This window comes from Gopherus evgoodei, chromosome 11 (genome assembly GCF_007399415.2).
Source record: "Gopherus evgoodei ecotype Sinaloan lineage chromosome 11, rGopEvg1_v1.p, whole genome shotgun sequence".
Classification (NCBI taxonomy): domain Eukaryota; kingdom Metazoa; phylum Chordata; order Testudines; family Testudinidae; genus Gopherus; species Gopherus evgoodei.
Window position 1 is genome coordinate 21,384,218 of NC_044332.1, and position 17,889 is coordinate 21,402,106.

Sequence of the window (17,889 nt, forward strand, 5' to 3'; positions counted from 1 at the left end):
TTGGTTTCATGAAATTTTCTTGTACTATGAAATAAAGGTCCAGGCCTCACTGGATGCTTTTGGTAAAAGTAGAAGGAAAAGAAAACCCACACTGCCAAAATGGTGATGTATCTGTTATTAATGTTGTGTATGTGCAGAAAAGATTTGGGAACTAATCATCATGACATGGTTACTTTGCAGAAGTTGTTGTCGATGGATTTAAAATAAGAACCGTTTGTTTTGCCATGGTTTTGTACAGAAACTCTGCTTTCTCCTGTTTTAAATACTGTTATTCAGTTACCTGAGCATATTCCTTTTTTCAGCGTGTTTGCCCTCTATTTTTGCTGTACTGTCATTGTAGTGTGTGAAGAGCATCAAATTCTTTGATTTAAGTATCTGAAATGAGTCTTTACTTTAAGTAAAAATTCTTAGATAAAAGTTAGCTAAATTAATTTGCCTAAAATCTACCAATTTAATTTACTAAATCTGTTTTCATTACAAAACTTTCAAGCTGTCATGGGTGTCATGCTCTCTGGAGTGACTCATGACTGTGAGAGCCTACTTGAGGTTAGACTTTCACTAACAGGGTGGACACCCCAAACTGGTGATCTGTTCTATAATTAGTTTCCACCAAGTCAGTAACAAATGAGAACTCCTAGATCAGTGGTTCTCAAACTAGGGCCGCCACTTGTTCAGGGAAAGCCCTTGGCAGGCCGGGCCGGTTTGTTTACCTGCCGCATCCGCAGGTTCAGCCGATCATGGCTCCCACTGGCCGTGGTTCACCGCTCGAGGCCAATGGGGGCTGCGGGAAGGGTGACCAGCACATCCCTTGGCCCGCGCCACTTCCCGCAGTCCCCACTGTCCTAGATCACTATATAAGCATCAGGGGGTAGCCGTGTTAGTCTGTATCCACAAAAACAAAGAGTCGAGTGGCACCTTAAAGACTAACAAATTTATTTGGGCATAAATTTTCATGGGTAAAAACCATCTGAAGAAGTGGGTTTTTACTCATGAAAGCTTATGTCCAAATAAATCTGTTAGTCTTTAAGGTGCCACCGGACTCCTTGTTGTTTTGTAGATCACTATAACAGTCTTAATATGCAGGTCCAGAGAGTTCCCTTAGACTCTACAGCCTATCTTGCCAACCAGACAAACTGGACTTCATGATAAATGCTCACATAAACCAAAAATCACCCCACATTCAGGTTGCTTCTAATCTCAAGACACCAGTCACTTACCCCAGATCAATTGATGCCCTAGATTTTACACCAAAGATAATGGCTGCAGCTAATCCTGTAACAAACCATCTAAAGGTTTATTAACTAGGAAAAAGGAATACGAGTTATTTACAGGTTAGAGCAAGCAAACATCTACACACAAATTGTTGCCATCTAAATCCTAGGAGTGACAGAGTTGTAGTGATCTCTCAATTCAAAGTGTCTTTCCGGGCATACTCAAGAAGCAGCCTGTAGGGATCTCTGGCTCCAATTTAGAATCTCTGGCCCTTCAAAGTTCAAACAGCCAGAAAGATGGAAAATTTTCACATCAGCTATTTTTATGTCCCTTTTCCAGCATTCAGAGAAATGGGATGGGGCCTTCTTCACATACTCCTCCAGGGGTGTGATAGAGCCATTAAACAATCCTTCGTATTGCAGTGGTCCTTTGTGGCCCATTTGATTTTGATAGTCCTTCTGGATGGACAGTGGGAATGATTCCCGTCCCTGAGTTCACAAGTTTAGAGCAAACATTTTCAAAGGTATAAAGCATAACTTACATATTTTCTTAATACATTCATACATTCGTATAAGATTAATATTTAGTTTTGCCCAAAATAACGTACAAGTGACCTGTTCTGGTCTCCAGCTCTGAGTTCTTAGCTAATGCCTGCAGCCTGGTCAAGAGCTAGCAGCTGGCCTGCCAGCGGCACAGTGGGTATTAATGACTGTCATTAAACTAATTATTCTTGAAATGGTGGCACTTGGGGGAGACATATGTATGGTTATGTTTCATTCCCAGTTGCTTTGCACTTTAAATCCAGAAAACTGGTAGTCTTGCATTCAGTGTGTAAGGGCTTGTCTACACTGGGAAAATGATCAGATTAACCATTGCAGAATAAACTATTCTGCACTAGCTCCCGTATGAAGACTCTATTCTAGAATAAATAAATGACTTTTATTGTGGGTGCACAATAAGATAGTGGAATTATTTTGGAATAAGATCACTTTTATTCTAGTGTAAAGTATTCACACAGGCAGCTGTTGTGGAATAGTTTATTCTGAAATAGCTATTCTGGTCAGCTTTCCTGTGTAGACAAGCCCCTAGTCATGTCTAATGGTTTTAAGTCTTTGAAATATTCTGCAGTTAGATGTAGTTAGATGTAGTCTTGCACTTATTCAGCTGGGACAAGTGAACAGACTGAGTTGTTTGTCACTGCCTGCTTTTCCTTTCATGATCCTGCAAATATTTACATGCCTGCTTAACTTCATGCAATTGCATAGTCCCATTGATCGCATAGTCTCTGGGACTTCATTTGAACTACTCCATATGAGTGAAGTTAATACATGTGTATGAGTGTTCACAGGATTGTCCCCTAAAATCCTTACTTTTTCATTTTTGTGGTTGAATAGGTGATAACACTTGAGAAAACATCTTTGTTTATATAGTCAGACTCTCTGGTCCTTCAATTACAGGCATATGTCAAATTAAAAAACAAAAACAAGTCAAAAATAGTTTCACACACACAACCTTCTCCAGACATCCCCACCAATTTTGATTGCTTTATAATCACATTTTACTTTTTAAAACAATATTTTCTTTCTAAAAACTTTAAAGAAGGATTTATGGTTACTGCTGCCTAATTGTACCTCTGTTCCTTCTACTTCTCTGGGACATGAAACTTCAAAACCCCCAACTCAAATATTAGGAAATACTCTCATATTCCCAGAAAGAATAGTTGTTAGTAAGTCCAAAGCCAGGGGCGGCTCTAGGCAGCAGCAAAGCAAGCACCTGCTTTGGGCAGCCCATTTGCAGAGGCGGCAGCCTGGGAGCTGAGAACCAACAGGGCGCTCTGGGAGCTGTAGTTCCTTGGTTAGCTCCCTACCTATAGAGCCGGCCCTGGAGCAGGGAAAGAGCTACATTTCCCAGCATTCCCTTGGCCGCTACCAACTGGAAAGGAAGGAGAGGGACCTCATGCGGCAGTGTGCTGTGAGTGGAGAGCGGTAGGGAGACCATATGTTAACATTCAAAAAACAGGACACTCCACGGGGAGGGAGGGTAGCCCCACCTGCTACCAGCCACTCCCTCTGACTGCCCCCCACAGAAACCTCAGCCCATCCAACCCCACCGCCCCCGCTCCCAGTCCCCTGATCACCCTCTCCCGGGACCCCTGCCCCTAACTGTCCCTTGGGACCCCAACCCCTATCTAAGCCTCCCTTCTCCTTATCTTCAACTGCCCCCTCCTGAGACACCCCCCAACTTCCCCCCAGGACCCCACCCCCCTACCTGTCCCCTGACAAACCCCTGGGACTCCCATGCTTATCCAACCACTGCCTGTCCCCTGACTGCTCCCCTGAACCCCTGACCCATCTAACTCCCCTTCTCCCTGCCCCTGACTGCCCCCCCGAACCTCCACCCCATCCAACCCCCCTGCTCCCTGTCCCTTGACTGCCCTCCCCAGAACCCCCTATCCCTTCTCCAACCCCTTTACCATGCCACTCAGACCAGCGTGTCTGGCTGCGTGCAGCGCCAGACACGTTGCTGCATACATGCTGCCGTGCTCCTCCGTGGAGCCCACAACCGTTCCCCCCCCACACACACACACACCTAGCACCCGCCTTCCAGATTTGAACACCTCAAAATTCAGGAGTGCTCAAGCTCAGTTTGGGCAGCTGTTACTTCATTTCTCCCAGATCAAATATACTGATCCACTGTAACTTGCTCAAGAAAAAGTAGGATAAAATTGAGGAAGAAATGCTTCCCAGTGGTTATTAGGACTGGGGCGGCAGGGGGTTGTGGGGGGAGCTCAGGGCTGGGACAAGGGGCAGCCAAAATTTTTTTTGCTTGAGGTGGCAAAAAAACCTAGAGCCGGACCTGTCCAAAGCAAACCTATTTATGTGAAAGATCTACATAAATGAGAGAAAATGGCTATAAAGGGGAAATAATGCAACTGACTAGACACAAAGTTATGTTAAATGGACAAAATAAATTGGACATATAGAGACTTTCTTCAATATATTTTAGTTATGGTAACTTTATGTGGTACAACAGTAGTTAAAAAATGTAAAACAATTCTGTTTGTGCGTGGACTTGTTAACTGATGGTGCCCTTGTAAGGGCAGAGAGAGCAAGTGAGAGCTTACAATCTGTATCTGAAACGTCAGAGTCTTCCAGTGAAACCAGATTTGACATTTGACTTTTCTAAAATGAAAGAATCAGCAGTGGGGAGAAAAGTCCATAAGGCCACTTGTGTGCATCAAAAAAGCAAGGAAGAACATAGAGACCTCACATTTTAATAGCTTATCTCTCCTTCAGAACATGTGTTGTTTCATTAGCAGCAAAGACACTGAAGATTTTGTTCCTTATGTATGAAGAAAAATAGTGTGGGATTTACAGTTGGCTCTAAAACCCACTTGCTTAATGACAGAGAAACACTGTCTCAGCAAAAGGAGCTAGTCCCTTTCATTATATAATCATGACACTGGCATTAATAAGGGAGAGGGAATATGCAAATAAACTTATTCTTCACAATCCGATAAAAAAATCTTTAGTTGTTTAAAGGAAAGTGCTGTACAGAGGAAACACTTTTAGGACAGCTCTTCACAATATGACAAAGTGACAGAGCCAGGGGCAACTCCAGATCTGTCACAACAACTGTTTTAGGAGTAGAATTGCAAGAAAGCCAGATGGTGCTGGAAAAATAGTATCCTGCCTGACTTATGTGTCGGATAATTAGTAGAGCCCTGTGCGGATACAGAAATGTAGATCCTCGTCCTCCAGAATCAACCCGTGATCCGCGAACCGTCTTCTATGTGTATCCGAACCCGTAGCAGCAAGCCATCTCACAAGGGCTAGCGATGGGGGGAGGGAGGGGTTTCAGAAGGAAGAGAGTGAAGGGGGGCATGGTCTTGCAGGGAAGAAGCAGCATGAGGGTGGGGACTGGGGGTAAGGGACAGCGTGGGGGCAGGGTGTTAAGGAAAGGGGGCCATGCAGGGGCTGGGTCTCAAGTAAAGAGAGCCGTGTGGGGGAACGGTTGTTGCATCCTGCTCCTGGGGTTTCCTCCCTTAGCATAACATCTAAGAGACAGTCACTGCCACATGAATGTTAAAATTCAAGTACGGTATTTTCATTATTTTTTTTTAAATTGTATGCCTTAAAAACCCAGCCCATTTATTTTTAATCATCCCCAAATGTTGAGTTTAATTGTAACATTCTCTTTAAACTATATTAGCCACAGATTTCGATTATCTTTTGTCTTGTATCACTTTTTTGTGCCATGCTGCTTCTGAAAAAGAAGACGAGGATAGAAACTATATCATGAATAAAATAATCGTGGAGGAGATGAACAACCTTGTCTGGCCCTTGCATCAGATATTAACTGTAATAGCACTTTTAAAAAATTATACACGTTAAATTGTGCAAAAAAGACATCTTTATATAAATTCTAGAACTGGTAACTGTTTGCGCCAAAGTTAAGTATTATAAAGCCAGGTTGGAAATAGGGTATTCCTGTGATTTCTAGGTGGATAAATCTAACTAAATTTGTAATTTGGAAAAGCAAGTTGCACTCAAACAAATAGAGCGTGATTACCTTGATGGGTTGTACTGTACAGTGAGCTGTCTGTTCTAATCCCTGGAAATGCCAAGTCATGGCAAGCTGTATTAAAGCAATAAGAAAACCCACAAATGTTAATAAAATGAAATGCTGTGGTAAGGGTACATTTCAGTAAATTTGTCAAGGTTCTGTTTATGGATTTGCCTTTCTCTGTCTGGACAATGCATGATGTCCTAGAAGCTGCAGAGTGTTTCTGGAATGAGAAGTAATTTTCTTTCTGTTGACTAAACTGCTGTTTGAGCAACACTATGCTTTTGACGCTGTTGACTACAATCTGTAGTAGCTCTGCTCTTACTTTATTTAGAAGAGATTTAAAGTGCCATCCTGCACAGATATTGGGGGGAGAGGGGAAGAGAGACATTTTTGATGCTATCATTAATAAAAATGCAAAGGAAAAAAATGGTTAATTGTAAGCTGTTGTGATGAATCTTCAGCATCTAACCAGTGCTGAATAGAGCAGTACTGTCACCTCCTGTGACTTGCATGTCATGCCTCTGTTAATGCAACCTAAAATTGCCTTTTTCTTTTTTTTTAAACAACAGCATCATGTTGCTGACTCATATTGACGTTGTGATCCATCACAACTCCCAGAAGCTTCTCAGCAGTGCTGTTGCCAAGCCAGTTATCCCCCATCTGTATTTGTGCATTTGGTTTTTTTCCGTAAATTTATCACTTTACATTTGTCTTTGGGAAACTGGGCGATAGACAACAAATTAAATTTAACAATTTATCAAGATTGACGGATAGAGCTAAAATTCAAAAGTGTTGGCAACCTCTACCTCGCCTAACTTTTTGTCATCTGCAAATTTGATCAGTATGCTCTCTGTTCCTACATCCAGGTTATTGATAAAGATGTTAAACAACATTGGACCCAGAACAGATCCCTGTGGAACCCCACTTGAGACCTCCCTCTAATCTGACATCATTCCATTAATAGTAACTCTTTGTTTGCAGTTGTTTAATTGGTTATTACTCCTGGGGGGATTCTGCGCCAAAAAATTCAAAATTCTGCATATTTTATTTGTCAAAATAATGCAATATAATCACACCAGTTTCAATTGTTTTGGTAATTTATTTAAACTACAGTACAGAAAAAAGTCACAATAAGTATTTAACATTTCCTAAACACATGAAAGTTAAGTTACAAATACTTGGTAACTTGGTAGTAATTGGCATTCCAGTTATAATCCTGGATTTTCATTTAAATTACATTACACAACACTGAACGCCCCTCCCCTGCCCCAAAAAAAGTTGAATGTCATTTTAAATTGCTCAGACTTTCACACGTGACAGTTTTGTCCTGGACCTGGTTGGATACTTTGGGAAGTACTTGGTTCTGATTGTCCTGACATTTTATAGACTGCTTGGTAAATGTATTATTTGTCCTCAACGTGTTTTTTTTGTTTTGGTTTTTTTTTTTTAATAGGTAAGTAAAATAAATCCTGAGCAGTAATCTAACCCCATTGTGCCACTTTGACACAGGTAAAGTGAGAAAGCACATAGCTCTTCCTAGGTGAGGATTCTCTTACTGTCATTTATAATAAGGCTCCTTTACATCACTCCGGCAATGTAGGGGCCTTAAAACTTTCACAGATTGTTATGCTCCTGAGGGAATTGACTGAGAATGGGAACAGTTAAGTAACAATAGAAACATTAATAACATCAACATTAAAAGTCAGGCACTACATTTCTGCCTCAGAGAATGAGATCACTTAACCTTTAACAGCAGCTTTAGCAATGTTACTAACTACACAGTCAGGCTGCTAGTGTCTCAGAGAATTAATCCATTAACTCAGGCAGGACTGCTACATTTCTGCCTCATGCATAATAAAAAGCGCTACCCTTACATGCCAGTGAGCTGCAGTAGCCAAGAGGAGGGATGTCTCTCTCTCTCTCTCTCTCTCTCTGGCTTGTTGGCAAGCATGTATCTTTTTTTTTTTTAAATTCATAGCTTAAACAACTTCCCAGATTCCCCTCAAATTTGACCAAAAAAATCTCCTCACACCACAGATCACATGTGGAATTTGACCTATGAACAAGATTTTCTTGAACACATGAGGGAATGTGGAAACAATTATTGAAGTTTGTTTCAAATGTTATGACTAGCATCTCTCCATAATACTTTTCAGAGCCTATTTTGACAACTCAGTGAGTGAGACTTTTGTAAGAAATACTCTCACAAACAATATGAAAGTCCTTTAAAAGCGCACATATTGTAGATATTGATCAAGGGACATCACAAATGCCTGGTTTCAGAGACTGTTTCCAAAGTTTGGAGCTCATTCATTTAAGACAGTGGTTCCCAAACTTTAACAGCCTGTGAACCCCTTTCACTAAAATGTCAAGTATCGCGAACTCCCTCCTAAAAATTAACATTTTCAGGGATTTTCTCCTTTACCTGAGTATAAATTATAAAAGCAGTGATCTCAGAAATATAAAATTTGTTTTTGTGACATGCTTATTACACACTATTTATTATTAATTATTATTTATCATGACAGTATTTTTATTACATTATGAAAACAGCAACACTCGTCCAAGATCTCACTTTCGTGGCTTGTATCACTTTGAATAAGCCTGCTATAAGACAAGGCTCCTGTGTTTCATCAAGGAGTATCAGATGTGAAACAGCATAAAGGTATTTAAGAAACCAACTCATAGAGTTCCTCCTACACAAGCATTCATCTTGAGCAGTCCAGGCAAACAACGCATGTTACAACAAAGCTTAAACTTGTTCTTCATAGTAATTTAAAAACACGAGCTGCCTATTTCATTTTTAAAACAGCCCAAAATATCTACCTCCCTTTCCATTTCTTATAAGGAGTCTTGAAGTTTCAATCTCCTCAGTGTGATAGATGTGCTTGCTTTGATCTGCTTAGCTCTTGGAAATCCAGGGGCTCCAGACTGCTGGCCCCATGCTTCCCAAGGTCCCCAGCTCTGTCCACTATTAGGCAATTTTTTCCCAGGACCCCCCTGTAACATTTTGCGAACCCCCGGGGTTCACAAACCCCAGTTTGGAAACCACTGATTTAAGATAAATGAGACACAGTGACGACCTCTGGGTGGCACTGTCACATACATTTACCTAATGCTGGCTCTGTAAATGACAACTGCATGTGTATCAAGACTAAAAACAAAACCTTAACAATCTGTTTTATAAGTTTTTCTCACAAAAATGGGTATTACACCCAGTGGCTCATTTGCTTCCATATACAAATCAGTTTTCTGTGCTTTTTCCTTCCTGGGGTGATAGATTGTTCCCCACAAAGTAACAGTCAATTGTTTATGCTCCTATTAACTTGTCTCATTATTGCAGTGTAATAGACAGCATGCACCATGCATAATTACTGTGGAGAGGAGCTAGGAGTACAGACTTTAGCTTATGCAGTCTCATGGCAGGGTTACTTTATATATGGGCTTGTCATTCTAAATGGATTTGTTACTAGCCTGAGGGTTTATCAGTATTCAGAACTAGTAGTTGTATTGGTCTGTTCTTATAACTAACCAGGGCTTTTTATTCTCCGACATGAGACTAAATTTCTTCCTTTGGCAGCATTTCTGAAGCGATTGGGGCATGACTGAGAAGGGGTCATGGGTCAGAACCCTGACAGCCATTGAAAGCTGGGTTTGCTTGTTTGGCTTTTAAAAGTTTCTGCAGTTTGAAGTCTCCCCTCTTTTACTAACTCTTTGGTGGAAGGAAACTCTGCTTAGAGATTTCAAGGCTTTTCGATGTATATTTACCCATAATGTGGCAGTAAAGAAGCTGCGTTCAGCCCAGCTGGCTAGAGGGGGTGCTTGTAGTGATATATATTACCTGGAGGAGGGCAGAGTAGTGTATGTGAAACGGATATACACCCATTGTGAAAACGTAAGTGTAGCTGGGGTGCTCTTGCTGCCCGTATTTCTTGACCTGTCTGCATTCTCCATAACGAGAAAGGCCGTAAGGAGGAGTTATTTTACAAGAGGTAGTAGCAGGTGGTGGCTATGTAGGATTGGGGAAAACAAATACTAAAAGGCGGTGGCAAAAAAATGGAGAAATCAAGTATTTAGATTTAACTACAAACTGTCATTGTGTACTGAGAATAAAACTAACTCAAACCCTGTGGATTTTCTGTAGGCTTACTTGCAAATGGGGAAAACAGATTTATGTCCTCTTTACTATTTTTACATTTGGTTTATATAAAGAAGGTTTGAAAGGTTTTCTCCTTTTCATTATTTTTAAGTTGGATCAATTAGATCTTGTGTAGCCTGATGGGTAACTAAAGAATTAGTACTGCTCATACCAAGCATTAGTATTGCTGATACTAAGCATGTGAGATTTGATTAACTGAAAACTGAAATAGTTTTATATTTTGATTGTTATATATTCATTTTCTTTTTCTAACACCTATTTATCTATGCAAGTGTGGTGGGGGGATCTATTTTTGTAAGTTTACATGATAAACTAGCAGTCCTAGCTAGATAGAGAACAGCAAAAGCTTGGCTCCTTAAACTATTCTGACAGTTCACCTCAATCTTAAACTGTAACATCACTTCTGTTTTAGACCTGGGCTGCTAAGCAGACACTGCCAGCTGTGTGAGATTTTTATGGTGAACCATTATGTGATTTTTCCTGTTAGGGCACACACTTGATTTTTTTTTCCCTTTTAAAATAATTTTACTGAAGAGCAGAGTCATACAGCTTTGTGTTTGGTAGAGTGTTGTTTTGATTTATCTAAAGAGATGACTGAGTCCTGCCCTTTAGAAACCATTACTGTACTTGAAAAATAATTTAAACCCCTTTGTCTAAGAGGCTGCAGGGAATCTACTTATCTGAAGCAGCAATGTCTTAGGGCAAAAGAGAATGTCCTACAGCAGTGAACAACCCTGTCATGCATTAAATATTTTATTGGTGGAAGGGGGAATGGGTAGATAGCAATAGATGAGAATTGTGAGTTACCAAAACTGAGATTTGCTGTCTTCATAGATAATTTTGTTTTGTTTCATTTCATGCTGCTTTTTGCATGTAATATATAAATTACAATCCAACATATTCCATGTCTTTGATTTCTAGATGATGGCTGATCTAAGAGAAACCATCACATGAAGCTTGCTCAGTACGTCATAAAAATTTTACTGATCTGTACCTCAGATGAAGTATCAAGTGTCAAATGAGGCAATAGTAGACCAAGAATATAATCCAGCCTATAGAAGTGAGCTAAGAAAACCAGGAGTAATTAATGCCTAGGTAGCTTGATGGATCTCATTTCAAACCAAAGTCATCCTTCAACCAAAGTAAGAAAGGGACCATGCACAACCTGAACACAGAATGCCATTCCTAAATAACTGAAGCGTGAAGAAACCCTCATGAATATCAACCACGGAGATCCGGAGAGCATCACTGGTAAGTTGGAAGGGCAACTCCAGTCTGAACCGCAAATTCATGGAGTATTTTCAGTGCAGCTAGCCTGAAACCCCTGATCTCAGCTTGAAATTGTGTGAAGCAGTTATCCAGTAGTGCACATGAACAAGAAGAGTAGATTCTTCATAAACTAAACTAAGTCATTCCCCACCCCTCCAAACTATCCATTATTATATTTTTCTCACCACATAAAACTTTCTTCCAGTAGATAAATGTTTGTTCTTATCAAGGATGGAATGAATGAGTGTTGGAGACTCCAAGTGATTTTTGAAGGAGTTGTGGGAATTGACAGAAGAAGAAAGATGAGGCTTCAAATGTGATAGTTGAAGCTGTAAGAATACTTTATATTTTCAGGTAAAAAGCCTGACCGTAATCCAGGCCGCTGCTGCCTCTCCCTTCCCATCCATGGTGAGTGGAGAATTGCAGCCAAGTTCCTTCCTTCCTCTTGGATTTCTTTGCTGTAACTTATTCAGACTCCCCTGAATTCTGTGCCTTTTTTTCATATTTGTAACCCAGAGGAGGTTATGCCGCAAAAATGCCAGAGATCATTGATAAAACTTTGAGGTTTCTAAAGAATACACAATGAGATATAAATACAACCCTTCAGTTGACAGCTGGTGGAATGGTGTCCAATATGTGGCCCTTAAGGAAGACTGTCCCTGAGAAGAGAACTTGTATTTGACTATGAATTGAAAATATGTACCCTCAGTTATGTATGCCCTGTGACTTATAAACTGACATGTTTGAATCAGGCCTGCCACCATGGAGGAGGGAGTTCAGGGGCACTGCCTCCCAGTGCCACCACTGTAACTCCAGGAGAAGTCCTGTTAAGACCTGTGAGTGCTCCAAGCTGCTGCTGTCCCTTGCCAACTGCTACTGGCCACCTGCTGAATTGGAGGGAAGGGAGGAGAGTGTAGCACTAGCTGCTCCATTGCCTGCTTCCCTGCTGGGCTGTGGGAGCCCTAGGAGGAGCAGGATATGGAACTTGGTTGGCTGTACCTCGGTCTAGGCAAGTGCCTGGCAAAGGATGGCTGCCCTCCCCCACACAGGGCAATCCAGAAGAGGTGAAAAAGAAAAATTGAAAAAACAGCAACCAATTACAGCTCCTTGATTCTCTGCATTAGCTGGGTATGGTCCCCAAAGGACCTTACACCAGCTAGATATAGACAGAATACAGCATGCCCCAGCCACTTCCCATCCCTTATGCCTAGGAGAGCAAGTGTCTTATGCCCAGGAGAGCAGCTTAACTGGGTCTGACCTTTGGGCAGGGAGACTCTTCAGCAGGCTTCTTGCATTTCCCCTCCCTCAAACAGTGCAAAGGGACCAGAACAAGACACAGAATCTGTCCTTATGTGTTGATTGTATCCCTTTTGAAATACATTTGGCACTCAGGCTAAAAAGCTCTGACACCTCTGAACCTGGTGTACTTGTGCTTTAAATGATGGTATCTAAATGTAATATACTACTAGGTGTTTTCCTTTCATTTTGCTGTTGGTGGAATACAAAGATCGAATTAGAAACTGCCCTCCATTTTGGAGGGTGAGGAGGAGTCACTCCATGTGTTCATTTCAATCCATAACATTTTTCATGGTTTTGAAAAAAAAAAAAGTGAAGTTTTTAAATAAATGAAATGTATTCTGCCATTAGGGTGTCACAGAAGGGATATGCATCACTAAACTGAGAGAGAAACAGAAAGGCAAGAAAAAAGTGTGGTTAAATTGAATGGTGCAAGAGGATAGTCAAGACAAACAGCACATTACTGGGGAATGCAGCCAGAGTAAAGCCTACAGAAGGTAGTACTACCTATAGCAGGTAAAATGTAACATGGAAGTTAGGAGAGCTGTGATGGACTTTGAGAGCTGATAGCCAGATATAAAAGCAAATAATAAAACTTAAGTATGTCAGAGCCAGGAAGCCTGTGAGAATCAGTGAATCTCCTAGATTCACTAGAAGTAAAGGGATCAATTAAGGAGAATAAGGATATTGCAAATACTAATATTAAAAAATCATGCTTCTAGTGCAAATTCATTTGCTGGTCAAAGTGAAATATTGTTGTGTAATCCCTTCTATGTAGAACAATTCTTTTCAAATCTGTGGATTTTCAGCGTAGCAAATTTAATAGTAATGGGCATGCGTTGATTTCATGGCACATGTTCATCTTTAGATGTCTGCTCCACTGAGGACCTTCCTGAAGTAGAACTGGTGAACATGCTGGAAGAACAGCTACCACAGTATAAGCTGCGAGTGGACTCTGTGTATCCGTATGACAACCAAGACTGGCTCCAGGTCCCCTCCCGCTATAGCCATGTCCCCCAAACCATCTCTCCTGTCCTTGCTGAGGAGACTTTCCATTACATGAGTGAGTATTTCTGGTCATCACGGAGATCTTTGCATCATGTGAAATGAAGTCATTAACGTGATTAAAAAGTACTCTCTTACTGAAAGATTCAGAGCATTGTGAACACAGGCAAAACTAAAAGCTCTGTTCACTGGGAAATGTTTCTAATTCACTGTTCCAAGAAGCTAGAGTTTGTGCATAAGCAGTAAAGGGTCTTGCTGTAATGCTCTGCAAGTCATAGATATTTTTATTTTGTTTTGTTGCAATTGAAGTCATTTGGGCTTCATGGGGAAATTGGGAGCAGAAACTGTATTAGTGCATGTGGTCCCCTAAGTATGATGAAGCAAACCTGGAATATACCACGTATTGCTCAGTGTCATGCATAATTTGTCCCAGTTATAACTTGTTTTAAAATATCACTTTTGTTTTAAAATATATGGCTATGTAAACACAAGTGTGAAGAGATGAGATAAGAACAACCTAAAACCCGCTTTCCTTCTTAATATAGAAGTTTTACTTATTTAAAACAACAAAACAAAACAAATGTGAACTGTTATTGTTATAAAGCAATTGGATCAGCCAATATAACTAAAGACATGCTGTCAAATTAAAACTCTTATTTAAAAAAAAATCTTTAGCTGTTATCAGTAACATCTTAAGATTATGGAAACCTAATTTATTAAAAAGCCAAAAAACAATAATGCTTGTTATTTGCTCTGAGCGTTTCTCTCAGATTGGTTAATGAAAACTGATTAGTCAGTTTTCCTTTTGCCTGTGGGCGGTTTGACTTTGATTCTTGAGATATTTTGGGCTGGAATCACTATAAGGCAACATTTAAATCCAAATCACTGTTTCCGTTGACACTGGAAACAAAACTATAGTTACAATGTTTCTGCTTTAGTTTGGTAAAACCTTGTTCTTACCAAAGCTAATTTTTATCTTAAATCATCTTGATGTGGTGTCCTTTTCAAATTAATGTACACTTTAGTGTTCGCTATATAAATATATTGTCATGTTCACTGTCAGGAAAAAGATTTTTAGAAAACTTTTATTACATAAAACATTTGTAGCCTATAGGATGTTAGGTTGAGAAATAAGTAGAAATTAGGTTTGTGTTAAGTTAGGCTCAGTACTGTATCAAGGAGTGTGGGAAATTGAGTTTGTTAGTTTGAGTAAAAGTTAGAGATAAGTTGGAGACAAGAAGATGGGAAAATTTAATTTAGTGAGGAAATGACTCAGGGTTATGTTGTGGCTGTGTTTCTGGTAATAACTGGTTCTAGCAGAGTTTTTAACCAAGTATTTAGAAAATTTTGAATATTTTATTAAAATGATATCTGAACTGATTGCATGGAAGGATATTGGTGCAGATGTTAATTTAAATTATGTGTAATGTAAAGGGCCAATGAAAAGGTGGTGGAAATTAGAATATAGTTAGGGCCCTACCAAATTCACAACCATGAAATCTGGTCTCCCCCCATGAAAACTGGTCTTTTGTGTGCTTTTACATTATACTATACAGATTTCACAGGGGAGAGCAGTGTTTCTCAAACGGGGGTCCCGACCCAAAAGGGAGTTGCAGGAAGGTCACGAGGTTATTTGGAGGGGGAGTCACGATATTGCTACCCTTACTTCTGCACTGCCTTCAGAGCTGGGCGGCTGGAGAGCGGCGGCTGTTGGCCGGGCACCAAGCACTGAAGGCAGCACTGCTGCCAGCAGCAGTGCAGAAGTAAGAGTAGCAGTACCACAACCCCCCTACAATAAACTGGCAAAACCCTATCCACCCACACAACTCCTTTGTGGGTCAAGACCCTTACTATTACAGTACCATGAAATTTCAGATTTAAATAGCTGAAATCAAGAAATTTGATTTTTAAAAATCTTATGACTGTGAAATTGACCAAAATGGACCATGAATTTGGTAGAGCACTAAATATAGGGTTTTATAATATTAAGGTTTAGTGTTAATTAGTATCAAAATGGAATACAACAGGAGTAGTGTTGCTAAATTGTGGAGAGCGCAATGTACCATTAGGTTACAAGATTATATTTCATTCTGTTGTTAGTGATCTGATCACCCAATGTTGCACTATTTCATCTTTTAATGTGAGTATAATTGTTGCATCAGTATAAATGGTAATTGTATGCCTGTTTTCTTAACTTATCATTTTTCCCTTAAATAAAAGTTTGGTTCTATCATTCAAAGTGTCCTCTAATAAGTTAAATTGTCTCTAATCTACCTAGAAGCTCGCACCTGAAAACTGATTTCAGTTGAGTGCATTCTAAGCTTTAACAATTTAACCTTGATTGAGAACATTTAAAAGTCAAGGTTTAATATCATAATACCATCTTTTATAAATAAATTACTAGATAAACTGAAATGGAAGCACTTTACATTTAGACTTAATAGATTTTCAAGTAAGCAGCAAAGTAGTTTGAACATTAAAATTAAATTCACTGTTGACAGTGGCTACTACCCCATAACTCCTGGTTATTTATAGAGAGAGAAATTGAGGTTTTACTGAACCTTTAAGTCACAAATCCTCAGCAGTCAACTGATGAAGGTATTAACCTGAAAAGTCCTTAATGAGATTCCAAAATGCTGAAGCCATGAGAATGATAGTTCATGCTTGGGGTGAAGTTATACTGCTGGAACTCCCTGGATCCACAGATGTAAATCACAGCATTGTCTTGGAACTTTTCACCTCTGAAATTGAAAAACTGGCTACCAGGGAGTTGCAGGGATTAAAGTCTTTCAAATGAAAACAAAGTTGCTATCTACTCGACTTGAACCTTAATGATCCTATGGCCATTTTGGTAACAGTAAGGGTGTGCCCCACTGCCTTTTTCAAAAATTTCCATTCGTCATGCTGTGTAGTAATTTATTGAATGCCAGTTCTTTGCCACCCTCCATCTCGGAGGTGACTGCATTTCATTGTTGCTTGTTTGTGTAGGGCCTGATGATATGAGATACTGGCCAACCTCTTTTCCTATTTGTTGTTCAGAAGTAAGGGTGCATAGTATCTTGCAGGACTGGACTCACATGTGAAGTGCTTTGAGATTCTTTGCGTGGTAGAAGATTCCCTGCAGATGGCAAATATTTTTTAACTGCAGTAGGAATCCATCAGCATTGCTCATTTCACAAGCTGGAAATGCAGACAAATTCAGTGACTATCAATTAGTTATGTTCCCATTAGGGCTGTCAAGCGATTAAAAAAATGAATCGTGATTAATCGTGCGATTAAACAATAATAGAATACCATTTATTTAAATATTTTGGATGTTTTCTACATTTTCAAATATGTTGATTTCAATTACAACACAGAATACAAAGTATACAGTGTTCACTTTATGTTTATTTTTTATTACAAATATTTTCACTGTAAAAAACAAAAGAAATAGTATTTTTCAATTCACCTACTACAAGTACACCTCTAGCCCAATATAATGCGACCCAATATAAAACAAATTAGGATGTAATGCATAAAGCAGCACTCTAGTGGGGTGGCGCTGCGCCCTCCGGCAGATCAAAGCAAGTTCGATGTCATAACGTGGTTTCACCTATAACACGGTAAGATTTTTTGGCTTCCGAGGACCACGTTATATCGGTGTAGAGGTGTACTGTAGTGCAATCTCTTCATCGTGAAAGTTGAACTTACAAATGTAGAATTATGTACAAAAAATAACTGCATTCAAAAACAAAACAATGTAAAACCTTAGAGCCTACACGGCCACTCAGTCCTATTTCAGCCAATCACTCAGACAAACAAGTTTCAGAGTGGTAGCCGTGTTAGTTTGTATCTGCATCTGATGAAATGGGTTTTAGCCCACAAAAGCTTATGCCCAAATAAATGTGTTAGTCTCTAAGGTGCCACAAGGACTCTTCATCGTTCAGACAAACAAGTTTGGTTGCAATTTGCAGGAGATAATGCTGCCCGCTTCTTGTTTACCATGTCACCTGAAAGTGAGAAAAGATATTTGCATGGCACTGTTTCAGCTGGCATCACAAGATATTTATGTGCCAGATGCGCTAAAGATTCGTATGTCCCTTCAGGCTTCAACCACCCTTCCAGAGGACATGCATGCATGCTGATGACAGGTTCTGCTCGATAACAATCCAAAGCAGAGTGGACCGACACATGTTCATTTTCATCATCTGAGTCAGATGCCACCAGTAGAAGGTTGATTTTCTTTTTTGATGGTTTGGGTTCTGTAGTTTCCGCATCAGAATGTTGCTCTTTTAAGACTTCCGAAAGCATGCTCCAAACCTCATCCCTCTCAGATTTTGAACAGCACTTCAGATCCTTAAACCTTGAGTCAAGTTCTGTAGCTATTTTTAGAAATC

At 39.9% G+C, this 17,889-nt stretch overlaps 1 protein-coding gene across 3 annotated transcripts in view; it reads left to right on the plus strand.

Annotated features, from left to right (window-relative positions):
• Positions 1 to 17,889, plus strand: part of TRAK2 (trafficking kinesin protein 2) — a 62,573-nt gene that overhangs the window by 6,545 nt on the left and 38,139 nt on the right. For all 3 annotated transcript variants that reach the window (XM_030579910.1, XM_030579911.1, XM_030579912.1), the window contains exons 2-3: positions 10,862 to 11,191; positions 13,374 to 13,568. In XM_030579910.1, coding sequence (XP_030435770.1) covers positions 11,155 to 11,191; positions 13,374 to 13,568 — 232 coding nt within the window. In that variant the 5' untranslated portion in view covers positions 10,862 to 11,154. The remainder of the gene's footprint in view (positions 1 to 10,861; positions 11,192 to 13,373; positions 13,569 to 17,889) is intronic.